General features: G+C 45.6%; 1 protein-coding gene and 1 long non-coding RNA gene across 7 annotated transcripts in view; one reads left to right on the top strand and one right to left on the bottom strand.

Annotated features, from left to right (window-relative positions):
- Positions 1-22874, top strand: part of MELTF (melanotransferrin) — a 273777-nt gene extending 250903 nt beyond the window's left edge. For 3 of the 4 annotated variants that reach the window (XM_063916364.1, XM_063916366.1, XM_063916363.1), the window contains 3 exons: positions 855-1042; positions 17987-18176; positions 21111-22874. In XM_063916364.1, the coding sequence (XP_063772434.1) occupies positions 855-1042; positions 17987-18176; positions 21111-21178 (446 nt within the window). In that variant the 3' untranslated portion in view covers positions 21179-22874. Of the gene's footprint in view, positions 1-854; positions 1043-17986; positions 18177-21110 lie in introns of those variants that run through there. The other variant, XM_063916367.1, reaches the window with a different exon arrangement.
- Positions 1-26372, bottom strand: part of LOC134909477 (uncharacterized) — a 289430-nt gene that overhangs the window by 103063 nt on the left and 159995 nt on the right. For all 3 annotated transcript variants that reach the window (XR_010175948.1, XR_010175949.1, XR_010175950.1), the window contains one exon: positions 10457-10535. This is a non-coding gene — a long non-coding RNA (uncharacterized LOC134909477). The remainder of the gene's footprint in view (positions 1-10456; positions 10536-26372) is intronic.

Here is a 26372-nt window from a genome sequence, read left to right as displayed (position 1 = left end):
CTAACCCTAACCCTCCCTTCCCCGCTGCCTAAACCTAACCCTCCCCGCTTGATGACTAACCCTAACCTCCCCTTCTATGTGCCTAACCCTCCCTCCCCGGTCCCTAACCTTCCCGGGCCTACAGCCTAACCCCCCTTCTTCTGCCTAAATATATCCTCCCAGATCAACCCCCTCTCCCCCCCATCCCCCGCACGCAGCAGGATGATAGCACGTCCTGCTGTCCAGACGGTCGGGATGCCAGCTGTCTGTAATGTGACGCTGGCATCCTGTACGGCGTTGGTATCTTGTCGCCGGCATTGCCTCCTACTTCAGGATCCCGGCGTCGGTGTATCGACCTCCGGGATCCCGTCTGTCGGGAAGCTACCTGCTTTCCCATTATAGATAGGCCAATGGTTACAGTGACTGTTCTATCAGGATTGTTTAGATAAAGATTTGATCTAATTTGATGACCGATTGGGTTCAAGTTCAGAACGTGGGGCCCCTGAGGTTACCTTAACTAAACTGCTTCATCTGTATACTAAGTTACCACTTAAACTTCTACTCCTTACTAGTGTAACACTTAGTTTACTTAATACTCAGAACAAGCCTACTGATGTTCTGAAGCAGTTTAGTTATGCTATCCTCCGGGTGTCCCATGTTCTGAGCTTGAACAGATCAATTGATTTTACTTTGTACATTTGATTGCATTCAAATTATTGCCACATGTACATTTGTTGATTCTTTAACAATTCCACAAGAGATAATCAGATTGAATGGACAGATTGTAATGTATGCAGCCATGTTAGCAATAGCAGGCATTTACTGTAAGGATAGTACTAGTACACATGCCCTGTGTGATTGTGTGTGTTCTTTAGGCAACAGCCAAGAGGCTTGGGCAAAGAATTTAAAATCTAGTGACTTCCAGCTGCTATGTCCAAATGGTGCCAGAGCGGAAGTGACTCAATATGAGGACTGTAACTGGGCACAGGTCCCTGCCCATGCCGTTATGGTTCATCCAGATACTAATATCCACGCACTGTTCGGCCTTCTTGACATGGCACAGGTAACGTCTATCAGCATAACCAGTCTGTAAATAACCACTCTTGAGACCATTCACTATACTATATATTAAGTGGCTTATGTGTAATAAACTATTAATGTATTCAAGTGATTAAGTTACTTCTAATTGTGAGAATATTACTGTGTTGTAGTTGAGGTTTTGAAGTTACATTTTGTATTTGAGTGATGGTTATATCAGTAACTAATATAACCACATTAGAGATAAAACAAACGTTGTGCCAGGGTGTAGCAATATACATTTCAACAGCTACAGTTTTGACTGGACCCATGATCTTTGGGTGCTTTGCAAGAATTCCTGGGGTCATATAAGAATAGGACACCCCAATATAATGTGTCCATGTAGAAATATGGCCTCAGACATAAGAGTATCATAAATGACATTAAAGCCAAGTATAAGATGTACAGCTGTAAAACACCTATGCAATAGTCTTGGTGAACGCTTGGTGAGATACTGTAAAGCTGGCCATACATCACACCAACATTTATCCATCCATCTGTCTGACCAATTGTCCAACTACAACAGTGCTCCACACACACCTTTTTCATGAGACCAGCCAACCTCTCTCCAACTGAAAGAGTCTGACGTCACAAAAGCAGAGTACTTATTCTTGGATAGCAGCTTGTCCACTGCACAGAGGGGTGGTCTTCTGTTTGCCGGCGGTCGGCCTCCCGGCGCTCAGTATACCGGCGCCGGGAGCCCGACATCCGGCATACCGACACTTATTTTCCCTCGTGGGGGTCCACGACCCCCATAGAGGGAGAATAAAATAGTGTGGCGCGCGTAGCGCGCCACCGTGCCCATAGCGTGGCGAGCGCAGCGAGCCCGCAAGGGGCTCATTTGTGCTCGCCAAGCTGTCGGTAAGCCGGCGGTCGGGCTCCCGGCGCCGGGATGCTGGGCGCCAGGTAGCCCGACCGCCGTAGTGAACCCGCACAGAGCAGCTTGTCACACAACATCCTCGCCCATCTGCAGAGAACCCCCACACAAAATCTGCAGGCTGTCTATCCCCCACCCCCAACCCCCATCTGTTTGCGGTGTGCCAGCTCCTCTGGAATTTTCAACATCCTGAAGGATATGGACAGGAGTCCAATAGCAGGTTAGAGAGTGGAAGCCAACAGTGAACTGCAGGTGGAGAGCAGAAAGTCAGAGACAAGGGTCACGGGTGAGGAGTTCCAGGTGAGCGGAGATAGGCAGTGGGGATCAGCATGTTATGAGGGTTACATAGGGAAGCACAATGCAGCAGAGCACATCATGATCAGGAGAAGCTGCATGGGGCATCCAGTGCCCAATCCTGGCCAATGGGAGCTGAGTAACCCTGCTCATTGGGTGCTGTTATATGCGTCCTGCACTGTGATGTGTGCCTAGTGCAGTGCTGGCGCTGGTAGGTGCCCAATATAGGTGGGACTCGTGTTTGGGTGTCCCAGAGTTTGCATGGGTCTGCTGACTGCAGTGTTCCTGTGCTAAGCTCCAGAGGTAACCTAGGCCAAGAACACGGTTTCGTGTGACACAGTGAATGCCTACTTCTGTTTAAATTGCTCAGTTAGGGGAGAAGCTCCACACTTTACCCCTATATTAAAACAATAGTCAGTCAACTAGTTGGAAGAAGGCAAACATGTTTGATTTCTCCTGGCTAGTTGGTATAACCACCTCTTTCAGCGTGTGGGAGCAAATGCCCATTTATTGTTTGCTCCCACACACCAGCAGATTATTGTTCCAACCACTAACAAGTTGGCTGGTTGGGATGATATTGTTGACGTGTATGGCCAGCTTTAGAATGTGTACTCACCCATGATCATGTTATATATAGAATGTCTGCTGATTTGGCTTTATGTTCTTCCTAATATTTCTGTAACATTATGGTACAAAGGTGTATACATTACCAACTATTCTGTCCTATACTTCTGCCTAAGCTAACAGACTCGTGAGGCTGGATGCAATGACGAGTTTGGCGGCTCTGCGGGATGCCATCCGATTTTGGGCATTTTTTAAAAGGGGCATGGTTTTTTCCCTTTCCCCTTTAAAAAAACTTCTGAGATTGGCCAGCATCCCATACCTCCAGCGATCTTGGACGCCATTACATCCCATCTGTGATCTTTTTCATGGATCGCAAGGTACATAATAGTGGCCCTCATTCCGAGTTGATCGGTCGCAAGGCGAATTTAGCAGAGTTACACACGCTAAGCCGCCGCCTACTGGGAGTGAATCTTAGCTTCTTAAAATTGCGACCGATGTATTCGCAATATTGCGATTACTAACTACTTAGCAGTTTCAGAGTAGCTCCAGACTTACTCTGCCTGTGCGATCATTTCAGTGCTTGTCGTTCCTGGTTGACGTCACAAACACACCCAGCGTTCGCCCAGGCACTCCCACCGTTTCCCCGGCCACTCCTGCGTTTTTTCCGGAAACGGTAGCGTTTTCAGCCACACGCCCCTGAAACGCCGTGTTTCCGCCCAGTAACACCCATTTCCTGTCAATCACATTACGATCGCCGGAGCGAGGAAAAAGCCGTGAGTAAAAATACTTTCTTCATAGTAAAGTTACTTGGCGCAGTCGCAGTGCGAACATTGCGCATGCGTACTAAGCGGATTTTCACTGCGATGCGATGAAAAATAACGAGCGAACAACTCGGAATGAGGGCCAGTGTGTATTGATGAATCTGCATGTTCAGTGGGACTTTCAATTGTCAATGACATTACAACAACAATCGCAATCCAAGTCTGATTGTAAAAGTGTGTACCCAGCATACACGTGCTCTATTATAGATGGGCGATTAGTACCTCCTTTATGTACAGTGACCATTTTATCCCTTTTACCTGGGACGCAGGTGCGTATCTACCTATTGGCCAGGATGGCACTCGCCACGGGCGCCAGCAGAGGAGGGGCGCCGCCCAGCGGTCGGTGCCACCCATGGCCAGTAGGTAGCAGCTGAATCCGTTCTCCTCCCCCATCCCTCCTGCGCCGGGTAGTTCCTCACCTGCTATAAGGGCCAGCAATGAACACAGCATGCAGCAGCGGGCGCCGGGGTCCGGCACTGCACTGCACTACAAACAAGAAACTCTACATAAACTACACCTACCAGCAGCCCTTGCAACCATGAGCTCCCGGAGGTGCAGTTTATGTACAGTTTCTTGTTAGTAGAGCGGTGCGGTGCGGTGCAGTGCCAGACCCCGGCGCCAGTTACAGCGACTGCCGCTGTTTCTTGCTGTGTTCATTGCTGGCTGTCACAGTAGGTGAGGAATTACCCAGGAGGCGGGGGATGGGGTTAGAGGGGTTCAGCTGCCACTAAAAGGGCAAGAATAATATATAAGAATAATATATATATATATATATATATATATATATATATAGCTATATATATATGTGTATACAGATATGTGTGTGTGTGTGTATGTATATATACAGATGTGTGTGTGTGTGTGTATGTGTGTGTATATATATATATATATAAATCATACAAATTAAGCACTCATCTAATATTAACACTTCAAACTGTAATTCATCTGAATTCAGGGAATGTTAGTTCCAAAATATTGCAATAGTTTGTTAAGCTGACCAGCCACTTCATGGCCATTCCCATTTGGTCAGTCCAGATAAAAGGGATAATATGGTCACTTTACTTTATGGATTCTGCCAGACATAGGGGGTCATTCCGAGTTGATCGCTAGTAAAAAATGTTTGAAGCGCAGCGATTAAGTGAAAAAGCGGCACTTCTGCACATGCGTATGTGGCGCAGTGCGCACGCGTGACGTACTTTCACAACGGGCAATGTATTTTTACACAAGGTCTAGCGACGCTTTTCAGTCGCAATGGCAGCCGCAGAGTGATTGACAGGAAAGGGGCGTTTCTGGGTGTCAACTGTCCGTTTTCAGGGAGTGTTCGAAAAAACGCAGGCATGCCAGGAAAAACGCAGGCGTGGCTGACCGAACGCAGGGCGTGTTTGTGACGTCAAATCCGGAACTGAATAGACTGAAGAGATCGCAAGTGCTGAGTAGGTCTGGAGCTACTCTAAAACTGCACAATTTTTTTTCGTAGCCGCTCTGCGATCCTTTCGTTCGCACTTCTGCTAAGCTAAAATACACTCCCAGAGGGTGGCGGCATAGCGTTTGCATGACTGCTAAAAACTGCTAGCGAGCTCGGAATGACCCCCATAGTGCCATAGTTATAGAACCCCACACATTTTCATGTTATCATTCCCTCTTTAATCATCATGTCAAATCTCCCCCGATAAAGAAGAGAGTACAGTGTAACAACAAAGAGAGACTACACAGTAACAACCTTAGATACAGCATTATGGGGCCGATTCAGACCTGATCGCTAGGCTGCGTTTTCTCACAGCCTGCGATTAGATCTGAACTGCCCATGCGCAGGTGTGATGGTCCGCAGCAACGGGGATCGCCGGTCAGCGACAGGATGGTGCGAAAATTCCAAACGCACCGGCAATCGCAAGGAGATTGACAGGAAAAGCTGACCGTTTTAAAGGAGTGTCCGGGAAAACGCACGAGGAACCAGGAGTTTGGAGGGAGGGATTCTGATGTCAGCTCCGGCCCTGATCATCGCAGTGGCTAAGTAAGTCCTGGGCTGTGCAGAAACAGCACAAACTTATGTTTGTGCAGTTCTGATACACATGTGATCGCACACAGCTAATACCCTCCCCCTGTAGGCAGGGCCGGATTAATAATGGGGCTGATGGAGCTTCAGCTCCAGGCCCACCAGCAAAATAGGCCCAGAGCAAATGCATATACTGCTGTAAACAGGAAAAAAATCCTGCTACAACAGACTGCCAGTGATGCTGCAGTCTAGTGGGCACAGCTGGAGATCCACCCCGCCTGCACCTCTATTCACTGCCGGGCGCTGCAGGGCACTGGGAGGATACAGCGGCACTAGGACCCAGCAGCACTGCTCTGCTACTGCCGACACCGCTGCAGTATAGAGACGAGCCTTGAGGGGATGAGTGGGAGGGGACCAGGGCCGGCCCTTCTATTACACCGCGTATGACTATGCGGCTGATATGACGCCACCATGAGAAGGACGCCGGGCAGCCTGGACCACACCCCCAGCCTAACTGGAAGGTCAGCCTCCCTGCATCCCCGGCTCTGGCGGCTCCCGTGGAGTTCCTGTCCCAGCTGCGTCTCCCTCTATATGCCGGGCGGCCCGCGACTGTTTGGCAATTGGCAGCTGCGGAAGGTCGGGCCTCCCATGTTACTAATACTGTATCCTGCGGCTGATCAGATAAACCTGAGCCCCCTATTCCTGCATTACCGGACTCACCATCTGTCAGGTAATACACGGACTATAAGCTCTGCATTATGCAGTGAATGTGCCTCCTGCAATTCCCCCTCCTCCCTCCTAATCAGACTAATCCCTTCTCCTCCCCTTGTCACCAGGCTAACCCCTCCTCACGCTGTTACCAGGCTAACCCCTCCTTACTCTGTTACCAGGCTAACCCCTTCTAACCCTGTTACCAGGCTAACCCCTCATCACCCTGTTACCAGGCTTACTCCTCCTCACTCTGTTACCAGGCTAACCCCTTCTCGCCCCGTTACCAGGCTAACCCCTCCTCATCCTGTTACCAGGCTAACCCCTCCTCACCCTGTTACCAGGCTAACCCCTCCTCACCCTGTTACCAGGCTAACCCCTCCTCACCCTGTTACCAGGCTAACCCCTTCTCACCCTGTTACCAGGCTAACCCCTCCTCATCCTGTCACCAGGCTAATCCCCCTCCTCCACCTGTCACCAGGCTAAACCCTCTCACAAAACTAATCTCTCTCCTCCCCCTGTTACCAGGCTAACGCCCCCACCAGCCTAATCCCCCCTCCTCCCCCTGTCACCAGGGTAACCCCACTCCAGACAAATCACCCCTCCTCCCTGTCACCAGGCTAAACCCCCGTCACCAGGCTAATCCCAGCTCCTACCCCTGTTACCAGGCCGATCACCACCCCCCTCACCATGTCACCTGACTGTTCTTCCCCGTCTTCCTCCCATCTTCCATTGTTCTTCCCCATATTTAACCCCTGTTCTTTCTCCCATCTAACCCCTGTTCATCCTCCCAGGGGCGTTTCTACAGAGGAGGGGGCCTGTGTGCACCTCCGGGTGGGCCCCCTCCTCTGTTCGGTGCTGTAGACGCCGGCATTGTGCCGGAGTCTACTGTGCATGTGCACGTCTCCGGAAACATGGCGCCCGCCATGATCCGGAGACCAATTTGGCTACCGCGCATGCGCGGCAGCCATTTTGGTGGTGATTTCCACCACGATTGCAGGTCCCGGCACTGGACTCCGGAAAGGTAAGTGTTAAAATGGGTGCAATGGGTGCGGTGTGGGCCGCCCCTGGGCCCAGGGGCCCATGTGCACTGCTCCCATTGCACCCATTATAGAAACGCCAATGCTTCCTCCCATCTAACCCCTGTTCTTCCTCCCATCTATCCCCTGTTCTTCCCCCAATCTTCCCTTGTTTTCCCACCTGTCTCCCCTCCCTTCTTCCTCCCATCTTTCCATGTTCTTCCACCTATCTCCCTCCCTTCTTTCTGCTATCTTCCATTCTCCCTCCCATCTCCTACTGTCCCCCCCCCCCCGTATCCCTCCCGTCTTCCTCCCATCTAATCCCTATTCTCCTCCCTGTCTCTCTCCCGTCTTACTCCCATCTAGGCCCTGTTCTTCCTCCTGTCTTACTCCCATCTTCCACTGTTCTTATGCCTTTTTTCCTCCCCTCTTAATAAAATAATTATTGCATATAATATCATCTGTTTCACACACACACACACACACACACACACACACACACACACACACACACACACACACACACGTATATATTTATACAGCACTGGTCACTATACCAGTAGCCACACCCCCACCATGCTGGTCACACCCCTTGCGGCGGCACACAATAGGCCCTTCATAAATTTCAGCTCCAGGCCTATGAGGACCTTAATCTGGCACTGCCTGTAGGCGGCGACTACCTGATCGCAGGGATGCAAAAAATGATCCCTAGCGATCAGGTCAGAATTACCCCCTATGTACTATTCCTCAAGTAATACTTAGCCATAGTTGATGTTGTACTCCAACACATTTATTGGGGATTAAGTAATAGCCTTTGATTTGCAGTCTTAAGCGTGCTTCTGGCAAGTTCTCCTGGACTGTTTAGGCAGAAATAATTGTAAAATGTGAAAACCAGGTTGGTTTTGCCTTTTAAATTAGTGCCTGGAATTACCTCTGTGTCTGCTACTCGCAGGCTATTACTGTACATAGCCACATGATGCACAGTCAGGGGCTGCACATGTAGTAAACAGCCAGACACTAACTCTTGACTTAAGTACCAGCCAAATATATACAGTATCACTGGGCCTGATTCAGAGGTGTATACTGCAGAGTAGTGGCTACCACTTTTTATGTAATTGATGGTAAATTAGGGTAATGGAGACACCCACACCAAATGCATTTCCATACCTCTCAACTTCTGCTATCTTGAAAGCGGGACTGCTCGGCCGGAAAGGGGGCGGGGGCTCCTTAAAATGGGCGGATCTCTGGAGAAGGGGTGGGCATCACTCTGCGACCCCGTTTTTAATATTTTGCGGCCATGCCCAGCGCTCCCCGTGCAGCTGGGCAGCCCCGTCCTCTCCTCCCCGCACTGTTCAGATGTCGTGTGCATGCGCGCGGCATCTATTCAGTGATCACCGGCTGCTTTGCCGAGCAGAGCAGCAGTGATCACTGGTTCCTCCCCCCCCCCCCCACCCCCCTTCCCCAGGACATTACAACATGTGAGAGGGACAGTGAAATCAGGACAGTTGGGATGTATGCAGTTCTAATTGTCCACCATCAGTCAGACATCAGCAGCACCATTAGACTGCTGAGCAATGCCATGCTTACTCACAATATCAGACAGAAGCTGGGCGCTGGAGTCAATGAAAATGCATTTTCCGATGCAGTCCCTGACATTGACACACCCGGACACATCAGCCGACTCAACATTAGGGGCATATGTACAATGGGGCAGATGTATTAAGCCTTGGAGCGTGATAAAGTAGAGAGAAATAAACTACCAACCAACCAGCTCCTGTCATATTTCATGCTGTATTTGGAAGGGATGGGTATGGGATCCTGACAGTTAGGATGCCAGCTGTCAGTATCCCGACACATTTTAGTAATGCTAATAATAATTTTATTTATATAGCGATTTTCTCCCGTAGGTCTCAATGTGGCTTTACAGACATCAGAAACATGGTACATTGGGGGTCATTCCGAGTTGATCGCATGTAGCAACTTGTTGCAGCCCGTGCGATCAACTAGATGCCGCCTATGGGGAAGTGTATTTTTGCATAGCAAGGCTGCGATCGCTTGTGCAGCCCTGCTATGCTAAAAAAGTTTTGTGTAGAACAAAACCAGGGTAAGACTTACTTACCCTGTGCGATCAATGCAGCGTTGCAGGTCCCGGAATTGACGTCAGACATCCGCCCACCAAACGCCTGGACATGCCAGAAAACGGTCAGTTGACGCCCCAGAACGCCTTCCTACTGTCAATCTTCTTGCGATCGCGGCAGCGATCGCTTTCTTCGTTCTTCTAGTCATTGCACAGCGACGGCCATCGATGGGCAATGACACGCCTGTGCATTGCGGCCACCGCGCTTGTGCAGAACCGACCCGTTCGCACCGCTGCGAAAAACAGCAGCGTGCGAACGGGTCGGAATGACCCCCATTGTACAAGGATTTGGTATTACAGAGAATAGAAAACCACACATAAATAACTAAAACATATTTTTTTTAAATGACAGTTAGGAGCTGATTGGTTGGTAGTTTATCTCTCTCCACTTTATCACTTTCCAAGGCTTAGTACATCTGCCTCTTAGTACTGTAATTCATGACATTACTGATATAGATTTCTGGTTCCCATCACATATGGTTCCCCCAGAATATGTAAATGTTCTTTCTAAACGAATGGTGAAGCAAAAACCATATGGTGTAATTAACAAAATGTAAAAATACCACTAAGTGGCAATTAATCAAACTGGAGAAACTGCAGCTTCCACTTTCGAGAGATTACTGAAACCCTCCAATTACCATAAGACAAAAAGGAGATATACATTACGAAGTGCTGTTTGTCCAGATATATTAATAATAAATAATATAATTCAGTATAGCATATACGTATACCTTAAACCAGGCATGTCCAAACTGCGGCCCTCCAGCTGTTGAGAAACTACACATCTCAGCATGCCCTGACACAGCTTTAGCATTCTCTGACAGCAAAACGGTGTCAGGGCATGCTGGGATATGTAGTTTCACAACAGCTGGAGGGCCGCAGTTTGGACATGCCTGCCTTAAACCATTTAAACACGTTACCTTTAAGCAACTACTAAATTAGCATAACTATGTTATAGATAGAAGTAATATGTAAGCATTTACTCACCCAATACTGTGCTGGGAGTTCTCTATTCCATAGCACAGTATTATTACATACAGCCACTTAGAGGGTCCACCACCTACAACTAAAAGTTGACTATTTAGTACTTATAGCACAATGTAAATAACAATACAGGTTGAGTTTCCCATATCCTAAATGCTTGGGACCAGAAGTATTTTGGATATCGGATTTTTCCGTATTTTGGAATAATTTCATACCATAATGAGATATTATGGTGATGGGACCAAAGTCTAAGCACAGAATACATTTATGTTTCATATACACCTTATACACACAACCTGAGGGTCATTTTAGCCAATATTTTTAATAACTCTGTGCATTAAACAAAGTTTGTGTACGTACACACAATTCATTTATGTTTCATATACACCTTATACACACAGCCTGAAGGTCATTTGATACAATATTTTTAAAAACTTTGTGATTTATACAAAGTTTGTGTACATTGAGCCATCAGAAAACAAATGGTTTACTATCTCAGTCTCACTCAAAAAATTCTGTATTTCTGAATATTCCGTATTTCTGAATATTTGGATATGGGATACTCAACTTGTAGTATACACCACCATTTTGTGGCCAACAGTGTGTACTAATATATTCAATTTTCAGTAGATTAGTTAAGTATTAGATATTGTCCAAGTAATTATTAGTTTTGGTACTTTCAATGGATAGATAACTTCTAGACAAACCATGTTGTTCAATTGTGGTAAGAAGTCTTTGTTACTAGTGCCAATCTTGAAGTGCCCACACACTACAACGATTTTAAGGAAGATGGAATGATTTAGACGCATCTTAACGATAAATGGTTCAGAAAAGTAAAATCGTTGAGTGTTCCTGAACGATAACGATCAGAAGCAGAGTCCTGCGGGTCGTTTGTTGTAACTTCAGATCTTCCCTGCTGCAGGGAAGATTTGGAACAGAATAAGCGATTTTGTACAAATCGTTTGTGATTTTTCACATCCGATGTATCTAACGATACATCGTCCGGTCAATCGTTCTAGTGTGTGGGCATCTTTAGGGGGGTATTCATCAAAGCTTGGAGAGAGATAAAATTGGGTAAGATAAAGTACCAACCAATCAGCTCCTAACTTTAATTTTTCAAACACAGCCTGTAAATTGTAAGTCAGAAGCTGATTGGCTGGTACTTTATCTCTCCCAGCTTTGATAAATACCCTCCTTAGTCTGTCTTTAAATATGTGACGCTGTCATATGGTAGCACTATGAAAGCCTATTGTAACAAGTATGTCCGTTTGAGGAGACTAATAATAGTGCGCTGTAGGTTGCGTATGTGTGGAAATATCATACTGAAACAACCCAGTATGATCATTAATCTGCAGCCAGAGGAAGTGTATTTGCTGCATAAAGAGAGCAATGATCTAAACAGCAATAATGAGGGTACTATAAAAAAAGGGAATAAATGGAATACAGATAAATGGATAACCTTCTGCTCCCTGGGAGGTTTCTGCCCTCCCTGAGCTCGCCTGCTGAAGACGACATAACTGTATTTCACAAACTTCTCTTTAGAATATAAATATTAAATACAGCTCTAAATAGCTTTCTGTGTGCATAGATAACTATCATATAACACAAATGGATTATTTAGTCACTGATTTTTTAGTTGATCCAGTTGGCATCCGCAACTGAAGTAAAAATAAGAATTTACTTACCGATAATTCTATTTCTCGTAGTCCGTAGTGGATGCTGGGGACTCCATCAGGACCATGGGGAATAGCGGGCTCCGCAGGAGACAGGGCACATCTAAAAAGCTTTTTAGGTCACATGGTGTGTACTGGCTCCTCCCCCTATGACCCTCCTCCAAGCCTCAGTTAGGTACTGTGCCCGGACGAGCGTACACAATAAGGAAGGATCTTGAATCCCGGGTAAGACTCATACCAGCCACACCAATCACACCGTACAACTTGTGATCTGAACCCAGTTAACAGTATGATAACAAAACGAAGTAGCCTCCGAAAAGATGGCTCACAACAATAGTAATAACCCGATTTTTGTAACAATAACTATGTACAAGCATTGCAGACAATCCGCACTTGGGAAGGGCGCCCAGCATCCACTACGGACTACGAGAAATAGAATTATCGGTAAGTAAATTCTTATTTTCTCTAACGTCCTAGTGGATGCTGGGGACTCCGTCAGGACCATGGGGATTATACCAAAGCTCCCAAACGGGCGGGAGAGTGCGGATGACTCTGCAGCACCGAATGAGAGAACTCCAGGTCCTCCTTAGCCAGAGTATCAAAATTTGTAAAATTTTACAAACGTGTTCTCCCCTGACCACGTAGCTGCTCGGCAAAGTTGTAATGCCGAGACTCCTCGGGCAGCCGCCCAGGATGAGCCCACCTTCCTTGTGGAATGGGCATCTACATATTTCGTCTGTGGCAGGCCTGCCACAGAATGTGCAAGCTGAATTGTACTACAAATCCAGCGTGCAATAGACTGCTTAGAAGCATGAGCACCCAGCTTGTTGGGTGTATACAGTATAAACAGCAAGTCAGACTTTCTGACTCCAGCCGTCCTAACTATATATATATATATATATTTTTTTTTAGGGCCCTGACCACGTCTAGTAACTTGGAGTCCTCCAAGTCCCTAGTAGCCGCAGGCACCACAAGAGGTTGTTTCAGGTGAAAACGCTGACACCCCTTCATGAAGAAACTGGAGACGAGTCCCAGTTCTGTCCTGTTCAAATGGAAAATTTTAATATGGGCTTTTGTAAGACAAAGCCGCCCATTCTGACAATCGCCTGGCCGAGGCCAGGGCTAACAACATGGTCACTTCCCATGTGAGATATTTGTCAACAGCATGGTCACTTTCCATGTGAGATATTTCAAATCCACAGATTTGAGCGGTTCAAACCAATATGATTTTAAGAAATCCCAACACTATGTTGAGATCTCACGGTGCCCCTAGGGGCACAAAAAAGCTGTATATGCAATACATCCTTTACAATCTGGACTTCAGGAACTGAAGTCAATTCTTTCTGGAAGAAAATCTACAGGGCCGAAATTTAAATGTTAATGAACCCCAATTTGAGGTCCAAAACACTCCTGTTTTCAGGAAGTGTAGAAATCGACCTAGTTGAATTTCCGTCGTGGAGCCTTCCTGGCCTCACCCACGCAACATATTTTCACCACATGTGGTGATGACGTTGTGCGGTCACCTCCTTCCTGGCTTTGACCAGGGCAGGTATGACCTCTTATGGAATGCCTTTTCCCCTCAGGATCCGGCATTCAACCGCCATGCCGTCAAACGCAGCCGCGGTAAGTCTTGGAATAGACATGGTACTTGCTGAATCAAGTCCCTTCTTAGCTCCCCAGGCCCTTAGTCCTCTGTGAGCATTTCTTGAAGTTCCGGGTACCAAGTCCCTCTTGGCCAATCCGGAGCCACTAGTATAGTTCATACTCCTCTATGTCTTATAATTCTCAATACCCTGGTTATGAGAAACAGAGGAGGGAACACATACACAGACTGGTACACCCACGGTGTTACCAGAACATCCACAGCTATCGCCTGAAGGTCTCATGACCTGGCGGAATACCTGTCCCGTTTTTGTTCGGGCGGGACGCCATCATGTCCGCCTTTGGTCTTTGCCAACGGTCCACAATCATGTTGAAAAACTTCCCTATGAAGTTTCCACTCTCCCGGGTGGAGGTCATGCCTGCTGAGGAAGTCTGCTTCCCAGTCGTCCACTCCCGGAAAGAACACTGCTGACAGTGCTATCACATGATTTTCCGCCTAGCGAAAAATCCTTGCAGTTTTCACTGCCCTCCTGCTTCTTGTGCCGCCCTTCTGTTTACGTGGGCGACTGCCGTGATGTTATCCCACTGGATCAATACCGGCTGACCTTGAAGCAGAGGTCTAGCTAAGTTTAGAGCATTATAAATTTGCTCTAAGCTTATTTATGCGGAGAGAATTCTCCAGACTTAATCACACTTCCCTGGAAATTTTTTCCCTGTGTGACTGTTCCCCAGCCTCTCAGGCTGGCCTCCGTGGTCACCGGCATCCATCTGAATGCCGAATCTGCGGCCCTCTAGAAGATGAGCACTCTGTAATCACCACAGGAGAGACACCCTTTTCCTTGGATATAGGGTTATCCGCTGATGCATCTGAGGATGCGATCCGGACCATTTGTCCAGCAGATCCCACTGAAGAGTTCTTGCGGGAAATCTGCCGAATGGAATTGCTTCGTAATAAGCCACCATTTTTACCAGGACTCTTGTGCAATGATGCACTGACACTTTTCCTGGTTTTAGGAGGATCCCGATTAGCTCGGATAACTCCCTGGTTTTCTCCACTGGGAGAAACACGTTTTTCTGGACTGTGTCCAGAATCTTCCCTAGGAACAGTAGACGTGTCGTCGGAAAAAGCTGCGATTTTGGAATATTTAGAATCCACTCGTGCTGTCGTAGAACTACTTAAGATAGTGCTACTCCGACCTCCAACTGTTCTCTGGACCTTGCCCTTATCAGGAAAGCGTCCATGTTTCTTTTAAGAAAAATCATCATTCCGGCCATTACCTTGGTAAAGACCCGGGGAGCCGTGGACCATCCAAACGGCAGCGTCTGAACTGATAGTGACAGTTCTGTACCAGGAACCTGAAGTACCTTTGGTGAGAAGGGCAAATTTGGACCTGTAGGTAAACGTCCCTGATATCCAGTGACATCATATCGTCCCCTTCTTCCTGGTTCGCTATCACTGCTCCGAGTGACTCCATCTTGATTTGAACGCTTGTATGTAAGTGTTCAAATATTTCAGATCTCACCGAGCCGGTTGGCTTCAGTACCACAATATAGTGTGGAATACTACCCCCTTCCTTGTTGTAAGAAGGGTACTTTGATTATCACCTGCTGGGAATACAGCCTGTGAATTGTGTGAGGGGGAGACGTCTCGAATTTCCAATGTACACCTGGGATATTACATGTAGGATCCCGGAGTTCCCTTGCGAGTGTTGCTGAAACTCTTGAGATGACCCCCTACCGCACCTGAGTCCGCTTGTACGGCCCCAGCGTTATGCTGCGGACTTGGCAGAAGCCGTGAGGAGCTTCTGTTCCTGGGAATGAGCTGCTTGCTGCAGTCTTCTTCCCTTTCCTCTCCCCCTGGGCAGATATGACTGGCCTTCGCCCGCCTGCCCGTATGGGGACGAAAGGACTGAGACTGAAAAGACTGTGTCCTTTTCTGCCAATATGTGACTCGGGGTAACAAAAGGTGGATTTTTCAGCTGTTGCCATGGCCACCAGGTCCAATGGACCGCCCCTTTATACGGCAATACTTCCATATGCCGTCTGGAATCTGCCTCACCTGACCACTGTCGTGTCTTCGTCTGGCAGATATGTACATCACATTTACTCTTTGATGCCAGAATGCAAATATGCCTCTGCGCATCACACATATATAGAAATGCATCCCTAAAATGCTCTATAGACAATAAAATCCTGTCCCTGTCAAGGGTATCAAAATTTTCAGTCAGGAAATCCGACCAAGCCCCCTCAGCGCTGCACATCCAGGCTGAGGCGATTGCTGGTCGTAGTATAACACCAGTATGTGTGTATATACTGTTATGATATTTTTCAGCTTCCTATCAGCTGGCTCCTTGAGGGCGGCCGTATCTGGAAACGGTAACGCCATGTTTTTTATATGCGTGTGAGCGCCTTGTCCACCCTAAGGTGTGTTTTCCAACTCGCCCTTACTACTGGCGGGAAAAAGGGTATACCGCCCATAACTTTCTGTCGGAGGAACCCCACGTATCATCACACACTTCATTTAATTTATCTGATTCAGGCAAAACTACAAGTAGTTTATTCCCACCCTACAAAATACCCTTATTTGTGGTACTTGTGGTATCAGAAATACGTAACACCTCCTTCATTGCCCTTAACATGTAACTTGTGGCCCTAAAGGAAAAATACGTTTGTTTCTTCACCGTCGACACTGGGGTCAGTGTCCGTGTCAGTGTCTGTCGACCGACTGAGGTAAATGGGCGTTTTTACAAGCCCCTGACGGTGTCTGAGACGCCTGGACCGATACTAATTTGTCCGCCGGCTGTCTCATGTCGTCAACCGGCTTGCAGCGTGTTGACATTATCACGTAATTCCATAAGTAAGCCATCCATTCTGGTGTCGACTCCCTAGAGAGTGACATCACCATTACAGGCAATTTTCTCCGTCTCCTCACCAACATTTTCCTCATACATGTCGACACACACGTACCGACCTACAGCACACACATACAGGGAATGCTCTGATAGAGGACAGGACCCACTAGCCCTTTGGGGAGACAGAGGGAGAGTTTGCCAGCACACACCAAAAGCGCCATAATGTATATAACAACCCTAGAAGGTGTTGTTTCTATATATGGGCTCTTAATATATAATTATATCGCCAATTTATGCCCCCCTTCTCTTTAACCCTGTTTCTGTAGTGCAGGGGAGAGTGGGAGCCTTCCTCACCAGCGGAGCTGGTCAGGAAAATGGCGCTGAGTGCTGAGGAGAATAAGCTCCGCCCCTTTCACGGCGGGCTTTTCTCCCGGTTATTAGGAAAACTGGCCTGGGTTAAATACATACATATAGCCTTAATGGCTATATGTGATGTATTTATTTGCCAAATAGGTATTTATATTGCTGCCCAGGGCGCCCCCAGCAGCGCCCTGCACCCTCCGTGACCGTGTCAGTGAGCCGTGTAGCAACAATGGCGCACAACTGCAGTGCTGTGCGCTACCTCTCTGAAGACTGTGAAGTCTTCTGCCGCCTGTTTCCGGACCTCCGTTCCGCCGTCTTTCTTCAGCGTCTGTAAGGGGGATCGGCGGCGCGGCTCCGGGACGAACCCCAGGCTGACCTGTGTTCCGACTCCCTCTGGAGCTCAGTGTCCAGTAGCCTAAAACTTCAATCCTCCTGCACGCAGGTGAGTTGCAAGTCTCTCCCCTAAGTCCCTCGTTGCAGTGATCCTGTCGCCAGCAGGAATCACTGATTAGAAACCTAAAAAAAAACTTTACTAAACAGCTCCTTAAGAGAGCCATCCAGTTTGCACCCTTCTCGGACGGGCACAAAAACCTAACTGAGGCTTGGAGGAGGGTCATAGGGGGAGGAGCCAGTACACACCATGTGACCTAAAAAGCTTTTTAGATGTGCCCTGTCTCCTGCGGAGCCCGCTATTCCCCATGGTCCTGACGGAGTCCCCAGCATCCACTAGGACGTTAGAGAAAGAACATTAATGGTGAGACATTAGGCCGTAAATTCAACTTGCCAGTTTCTGTACTGATAAAGCTTATAGTAGTGTGTCACCCTGAGCTGACAAACCTGAGATCAGATTTGATCAGACAAGGTGGAACAGTAAAGTCAGCTGGTAACTCCCATCAACATGTGTGAGGACATCAGTGAGGAGTAGCTTTCCCACAGTTTGGCCATCACTTTATACTGTACATCTGCAATGTAATGTATGAGGTTAGCTTTAGTTTGTTACATAAACCAGTAATTTTCTTACACTTGTTTATTTTACTTTACAGACTTATTATGGAGGAGACAATAACTCGGAATTTAACATGTTTGACTCTTCAGCATATTCTAAAAAAGACCTAATTTTTAAGGATTCTACCTATAAGATTGTACCTGTGAAAGAGAAGAAGACATATGAACAGTGGTTAGGTAGAAATTACATTGAATCCTTGGAGGGTCTGCAGTGTTCATCTAGTAGTGGTAAGACTTGTTTCTTATCTTCTTCTAATCTTTTGTATGCAGTAACTATAAATGAACTGGAACCGATCGTGGTTACCGTGTGTGCAGTGAACATGGGCAAATGAGTCAGGTGGGCCACACGTCAATACATGTGGTTGTGCCCATTTCCATTCTCCAGTTGCTGTTATAGAGCTGTAGTCCCTGCAGCATTTACAGAGGAAGACTACGTATCTGCACACTCAATATGTAATGTTATAATATTGTGAGTGTATGTGAAACATCACCATACATCCACTCCTATAAACCCCTTTTACTATATATCAGGCAATGTTCAGTGTATTCAGGGGGTGCTGTCAATTACAGTATAAATTTACTAGAATTAAGAGGGAAAAACGAGAAAGAAACTAGGAAAATAATTAATTTGTCATAAAATATATTATTAATAAAGGTTATATTTTATGACCAATTAATTATTTTCCTAGTGCGTCAACAGTACAGTTTCTTTCTCGTTTTTCCTCTTAATCCTAGAGCATTTACAGAGGAGAAGGTCCTAACAGAACTCTCAAACTGAAAGTGGATAAATCAATGAGGCCAGATTGGATACATCCAAGGATACTGAAATAGTTTAAAGGGGTGCTAGTAGCACCATTAACAGAATTATTCAACCAGTCATAAGCTACATGAGTAATTCCAGAGGACTGTAAATGAGTGAACGTAGTCCCACTGCACAAAAGTGGAAGCAAGGAAGAGGCAAGAAACTACCGACCAGTGAGCCTTACATCAGTATTAAGGAAATTGATGGAAACACTCTTAAAAGAAAGCGTTGTACATTATCTCAAATTCAGCAATTTACAGGATCCCAAACAGCATGGATTCACTGGAGGGAGATCATGTCAAACAAACCTTATTGACTTTTTTGACTGTGTGACTAAAGTAATAGATAAAGGTGAAGCCATAGATATAGCTTATCTAGATTTTAGTAAGGCTTTTGACACTGTCCCACATAGCAGACTGCTAAATAAACTCGAAAGCTTGGGATTGGATACTAAGATGGTTGAATTGATAATATCTTGGTTGCAGGAAATAAAACAGAGAGTTGTAGTAAACGGAGTGCATTCACAGAAGGGAAATGTTACCAGTGGAGTAACCCAGGGATCTGTACTTGGACCAGTGCTTTTTTATATCTTTATTGGTGACACTGCAAATGGCATGAAAGCGAAAGTATGCATTTTTGCAGATGACACAAAGTTATGCAACAGGGGTAGACACACCAGCAGGGGTAAAACAAATGATTGAGGAGCTAGGTAGACTAGAGGAATGGTCGAGAGTGTGGCAATTACAGTTTAATGCTAAAAAAAATGCAAAATCATGCACTTGGGTCTCGAAAATCCAAAGGCTAAATATTGTTTTAATGGCACTATACTGGAAACTACTGAGGAGGAAAGGGATCTAGGTGCCACTATATCAGGTGACTTAAAGGCAGGTAAGCAATGTAACAAAGCAATGAGGAAGACTAGTCAGATGCTTGGTTGCATAGGGAGAGGAATCAACAGCAGAAAGAATGAGGTAATAATGCCACTGTTTAGGTAATTGGTACGGCCTCATGTAGAATACTGTATTCAGTTCTGGAGGCCATATCTTCAGAAGGATAATAATACATTAGAGACTGTACAAAGAAGAGCAACTAAAATGGTGCATGGCCTACATCACAAAACATACACAGAAAGACTAAAAAATCTCAATATTTATAGTTTGGAGCAGAGAAGGGAAAGGGGGGACATGATAGAAACTTTCAAATATATCAAGGGTTTTAACAAAGTCCAGGAGGGACACATTCTTCAAATGAAGAGAAGCGTTAGAACACGAGGACATGCACTGAAACTGGAGGTAGATAGGTTCAGGGGAAATTCAAGGAAAAATTACTTCATAGAAAGGGTAGTGGACAAGTGGAATAGCTTCCCATCAGAGGTGGTAGAGGATATCCTTACAAAGAAATAATGATCAAATATGGTTTGAGGTAAAAATTATGGTAAAAAAAGGGGCATACTAAGTGGGCCAAGTGGTTCTTAGATGCTGTCAAATTCTGTATTTCTATATTTCTATGCATGTGATGTGGCATCATCCAATTTTGGAAAGTCTGCGACCAATGTGCAGAGACATCATCACAGTGCATTGTCCCCCCCTCCTATTCCTCCCAACCGATCAGTACAGGAAGAGAACAGCAATGAAATCAGCAAGAAGGGGGTTGAATAGGGAGAGGAAGTCATGGAATGGAGAAGAGGGGCCTGAAGAGGAAGAGAAGGGGAGTGAAGATGATGAGGAGGGGTATTAAGAGAGTACAGATGGAAATGCAATCACAAGAGATACTCAGTGAAGCATCATGAATAAAGTTAAAATAAATGCCTTTTTTTACAATGCTGTAAGCAGCTGACTTCTACTCCTCTTTAAGAATGATTTCCTTTACAGGGACGCAAGACACTGGGTTATATACAATTAGCTAATGGACAACCTGGACCAATTCAATTAGGTCCTGCATCCCTGCTGGTAATGCAGATTTTTCCTTGTAACTTCAGGAGCTGCAAACAAAAACCTGCATTAAATGCAGCATAAGAATCTAAGTGTTAATGCACATTACCCATAGGGTTTTGTTGTGTGGAGAAAATGCAGAATAATGGAATACATCCAAATGTTAAACCCGGAGCTTTGCCTGCAGGGTAAACCTTGCAGCTAATTATATATGCCCCATTGAAGGGTGTTTGAGGGAAGGAGAATTGGGCTATTGGTCACCCAAGTACTTCCGAATGTGATGTGGCCATGCCTCGTGTAAATGAAATTGATGCCTAGAATGTGCATTTACGTTTTCAGCTTATATTTACATGTTAGTTATAGAGTTCATGTTGTAAATTTAGAGCACATCCTAAAATTAACATTGCTCTCGTTTTCTTTTCTCTGCAGCTATAACTCCAGTGAACACACTCTTTTTGCTAATTAGCACTATCCTACTAATTAAGTTTTGTGCATAATTACCAACTACTGAGACACCAAGATGCCTTTGGAAATTGCAGACGTTTTTCTTTTCACTGAAGACAAGTGGCCTATAACTGATGACTTTGCAGCATGTGTAACATTGCCCATATGATCCCTGTCTTTGGGAGAAGACAAATAAGAATCCACTATTTATTAAGTTGGCATTGCCAGAAGACAGATGTTTACATTACATATACTGTATAAATACCTATATACTGTACTTCTTCATTGTGTTCAGAAGAGTGATTTGTGTCATATAATTTTGTTATAGATAGAAGTAACATGTAAGCATTTACTCACCCAATGCTGTGCTGGGAGTAGCCTATTCCATGGTATAGTATAAGTACATACAGACAATTAAAGTGGCCACCACCAACAACTAAAAACGTTCCTTGTAATCCACTGAAACTCTCATGTCTCTCTTTGCTTTTGGCTGCTGCCTTCTCACAACACTGTTTCTTGCCTAGTGTATAGTCCAAGCCATGCACAAAGGGGAGAGATGCCAGACTGCAGTGAGAATACCAGTTAGGGTTTGCCAGCACCCATCGATAGTTACAAACTATTAATGGTTAACCACCAAAGCTAGATGGTTTTGCCATCAATGGCAGAAAAATGGATTTCCACCATCGATGGTAGAGAGCCTCCCTAATGTTTTTTTTTTTCTACTTGGGACACAATGCCTAGATTAATGCCCTGCGAAGCCTTGCCCCACCTCTGATTGGCCTACAGCCCAGTGAGTAATAGAGCAGGGACCAGCTGTGTGTAAAACCATTGATGGTTCCCCTGTCGATGGGTTTATAACATTGAGGATAACTATTGATGGTTAATCCACTGTTGGCCATCCCTAATACTAGTGTCAATGTTATCAATGGAGCATTGGGGGTAATAGGGTCCTACAGTTTTTCTATATACTGCCCAGAGGCCTCACATAGTTCATTTTTTTGTATTAGGTGCCGAAACTGGTTATAAATGAGGAATGAAGGACAGTAGTATATTACACTCACCACTCCCAGTAGAAGAGGTTTGCTGAGTGGGTGCTCTTGGCATTTCCCAAGCAATCAGGCCCACTTACCATTATCACAGGAGACAGATTCACAATGCTGCCATTGAACTCTGAATCTCCCTAACTATCTGTCACTTCCTGCTACTTCACATCAGCAAATCCTCTGAATAGGGGAGAAATGTCTTCTAAGTTCATTTTTCAATTTCATATAAATATAATAGTTCCTGTATCTTTCTTATTCTAGACGTTGTAATTGGGAAGGATACACTATGAGGAAAGTACATAAATTCAATAGACTATACAGATATTATATGTTTTGTACTTATTGTTTGATTCATTGTTCTTCACATGCAAAAATCCTTAGGGGCAAATTTACTAAGAAGGGAGTTCTGTCAAAGATGGGATGTTGCCCATAGCAACCAATCAGATTCCAGGTATTATCTTCTAAAAGGTGCTAGAAAAATGAGAAGTAGAATCTGATTGGTTGCTATGGGTAACATCCCATCTTAAATAGAACTCTCATCTTAGTAAATGTACCCCTTAGGTGGAGCAGCAGTAGACTCACTAGGCACTGGGACAGGGTCAAAGGCATAATGGGTAGAATATGTGGTAAGGCGCAAATATATTTCACCAACCACCTACTGTATTATAATGCGCCAACAGAACAACAATAAATTATATTAAAATGAGTCCACCTGTTTCAGTTTCACAGCAGTCATTCCTCAGTATCTAATAAACACAAATTAGGGTGCACTGTCAACAGCAGTTGTTATGGGGGTTGTCAGTCCCCTAAGGCATATGTACTATAAAAAGCTAAAAATACCAGCGCTGGCTGAAAATGATAAAAAGGTCAAAATAGACAGTTTGTAATAAAAATACACAAATGATTAAAACAATTTGAAATAACTAAAATGTAAATGTTAAAATGCCATAAATACGCAAGGTAGCTTTCACATTTCATACATCAATAAATAAATAATGCCACTGGTTTCACTCCTCTATATTGTCAACCCTGGATTAAGACCCTGTCCAAAAAGATGGACAGGGTCTTAATCCAGTGTTGACAAAGGACACTTTTAGCAGCAATGGTTCCAGATGGTGGTAAAACAGTCCCCAGCAGTCTGTGAGCAGTCAGTTGATTTATAAGTGTCGCTGTAGGCAGGGGCGTAGCCAGAACTTTGTTGGCCCCATAGCAACATTTTGATGGGCCCCTGTCCCACTGCTTCTTGAGAGACACCTCTCCACAGCAGTTGTTAATTTTAAGCCACTTAATAGTTCCCTACTGTAATACCTACATAATAGTGCCTTAGTTAATGTTATGCCCCATAGTAGTGCCCTAGTTCATTTTATGATCCCTAGTAGTGCCCTAGTTCAAATTATGTCACATTGTAGGTCCAGTATACGGTATGCAACACAGTACCCCCAATTCACATTATGACATAGTGTCCCCAGTACATATCATGCCACACTATAATGCCTCCACTTCATATTGTTCCACAGTATAGTGGCTCCACTTTATACTGTTCCACAGTATAGTGCCCCAGTTCATATTATGTAACATTACAGTGCCCCAGTTCATATTATGTAACATTACAGTGCCCCAGTTCATATTGTGACACATTACAAGTTTCCCAGTTCATATTATATAACATTGTAAATAATGCCCTCCAGTTTGTTTCTACCACATTCCAATGAGCAGGTTCAGGGACATAAACAGATATATTGTAGGCCCCAAGGCAAAAGATTGTAAGTGCCCCTATGTACCACCCAATGGTGAAAAAGGTATATAACACATGTAAGTTTCACAGCAAAGATGGGCCCCTCTCTGCTCTGGGCCCCATAGCAGCTGCACTCCCTGCACCTATGGTAGCTACGCCTTTGGCTGTAGGGAAAAGCCACACAGTAGCCAAAACTCTGCAGATGTATTAGTATTGCAGTCCAAAGTGTATACAAAGGGTTGGTTACAGAGTCCAGCAGGCAGAAAAAGGCTTAGCGCATTTCACTGATTTGTAGACAGACAGATTCATCAGAATCATATGTTTAGGTGTTCAAACGGCCCCCTATAAATATCCAGTCTATAGCGGCATGATTCATTCCACCTGTGTCACAAGCAAATTAAATTATACAAACCATCCTTCAAAATAATTAATAATTAATACATTGGCATTCTTACTGGATCCTCAGTGATACTATATTGTAACATAAAGATTATAACAATCACCTTTTATGTAAAACAAACGGAGGATGATAGTTTTCAATATATTCCCAGATCAGTATCTGTCTACAGAAAAGCACACATACCTGTATGTACATTCTGGCCAATAGAACAAAATAATGTCTTGAAGTTTAAGGGCCATATGGGCCTGGGACAGAAAATGTTCAAGGGCCTATACTGAGAAGGGGAGGAGCTATAACCAGTACTGTGTGGGTGTGGCCAGAGCCATGTGAGTGTGCACACCCACTACACTATCAATCTCTAATGCAGGGCATACGCAGTCAGATAAAATGTCTATCAGACCGAGCCATTTTATCAGACCCTTCCAATATCTGGCACATACGCTGCAAAATCTCTCACAGTGTATGTCATTGTCACCTGATATCGGTACTCTGCCCGCATGGAGGAGACATTTCCCCATGGGAATGTCCGTCGGTCGGCCGCAGTAGGGCATACACTGCCCGATGTGGTCGACATCACATTTTAAAAATATCGAATCAGAGGGGCATGCTGGATGAGTCGGTTGCCCGACAGATCTATATTTTCAGATCGGTCGCCCGCATACATGCTGCAATTATCTGACCAATTCGCTGATATCGGGCGGATCGGCCAGATAATTGTTATGTGTATGCCCAGCACAAGACTCTGTAAATACATAACAATAGAACAATTGCATACTTTTGTGAGAAATATAGAAATAAAATGTCAATGCTTATGACGATGTGCCTATATATATATATATATATATATATATATATATATATAGGCCTGTAGCTCTATCCGCCCCATTGTTAATCTGGCCCTGAACATACTATTATTATTGACATTATTATTAATTTGTATGATGCCACAGTGTTCCATAGCTTATAGTACACAGTGGCAGCGCAGTCTTTAGCAAAAGTCAAAGAGGAAATTTTACTTTTGTGGAATACATGCCTCTTGTTCATAGCCACAGTAAGACCACACCGGACCCTAAGCAAGTAAGCAAGAACCTGGTTTAGGACCCAGCATTAATGAATATATAAAAACATACTGAATATAAATCCCTCACACAGATCTTCCCCATCACACAGCTCCTCCCCAGATATAGTTCTCCCCCATTCACACAGGGGTGGTATTCATGTGACCGACAGTCACATGACCTCCTCCGTGAGCCCGACGGCTCACTATCCCGATGGTCGGCATGCCGACCAACAGGGACTATTTCCACTCGTGGGTGTCCACGACACCCATAGAGTGGGAATAGAACCCGTGGCGACCGCAGGTCGCCACCGAGCCCGCAGCGTGGCGAGCGCAGCGAGCCCGCAGCGTGGCGAGCGCAGCGAGCCCGCAAGGGGCTTGCTGCACTCGCCCCTCCCCGCCGGGATCCCGGCGTCGGTATGCTGCCGGGATCCCGGCGTCTGTAAGGTGACCGCCGGTCACCAGTACTACACCCTTCACACAGCTATCCTCTCAATAGTGCAAATAGGGAACATTTCTTAGTGGTATTCTGTGTGCTCACTGAAGGCATGTGTGCAAAAAATGAGTGTGGCCATGCTTCATGAGGGGTAGGGCCACTTGAAGCGGGGGGAATGTCAGCATGACACACCACCTGTTTCTCGTCACTCTGGGAGCATTCCTCACCATTGCCTTTATTGTGGTTATTCTGTACAAGTAACCTCTAAAGAAACTGCTCCTCCCTAGGCAGATGGTCCAGCAGATGCCTGTTTGTATAGGAATATAACCAATGTAATTATCATGCAACAGATGTTCAACCAAGCTTGTGGCCCCTGTGTCACCTCCTGTGAGCTGTATCCCATCCAGCCTCCTGCCCTGCCTTTCCAGCCTCCTTCCCAGTGTGTCTCCCCAGCCTCCTACTCCATTACTCCAGCCTTGTGCACAGTCACTCCAGCCTCCTGTGCCCTGTGTCTCTCAACCTCCCCCTCTGTGTCTTACAGTCTTCCCCTTTGTATCTCTCAGCCTCCCCCTCTGT

Source organism: Pseudophryne corroboree, chromosome 4, assembly GCF_028390025.1.
Source record: "Pseudophryne corroboree isolate aPseCor3 chromosome 4, aPseCor3.hap2, whole genome shotgun sequence".
NCBI lineage: Eukaryota > Metazoa > Chordata > Amphibia > Anura > Myobatrachidae > Pseudophryne > Pseudophryne corroboree.
Note: the sequence above shows the minus strand (reverse complement) of the source record. Positions and strands in the feature narration are given on the sequence as shown.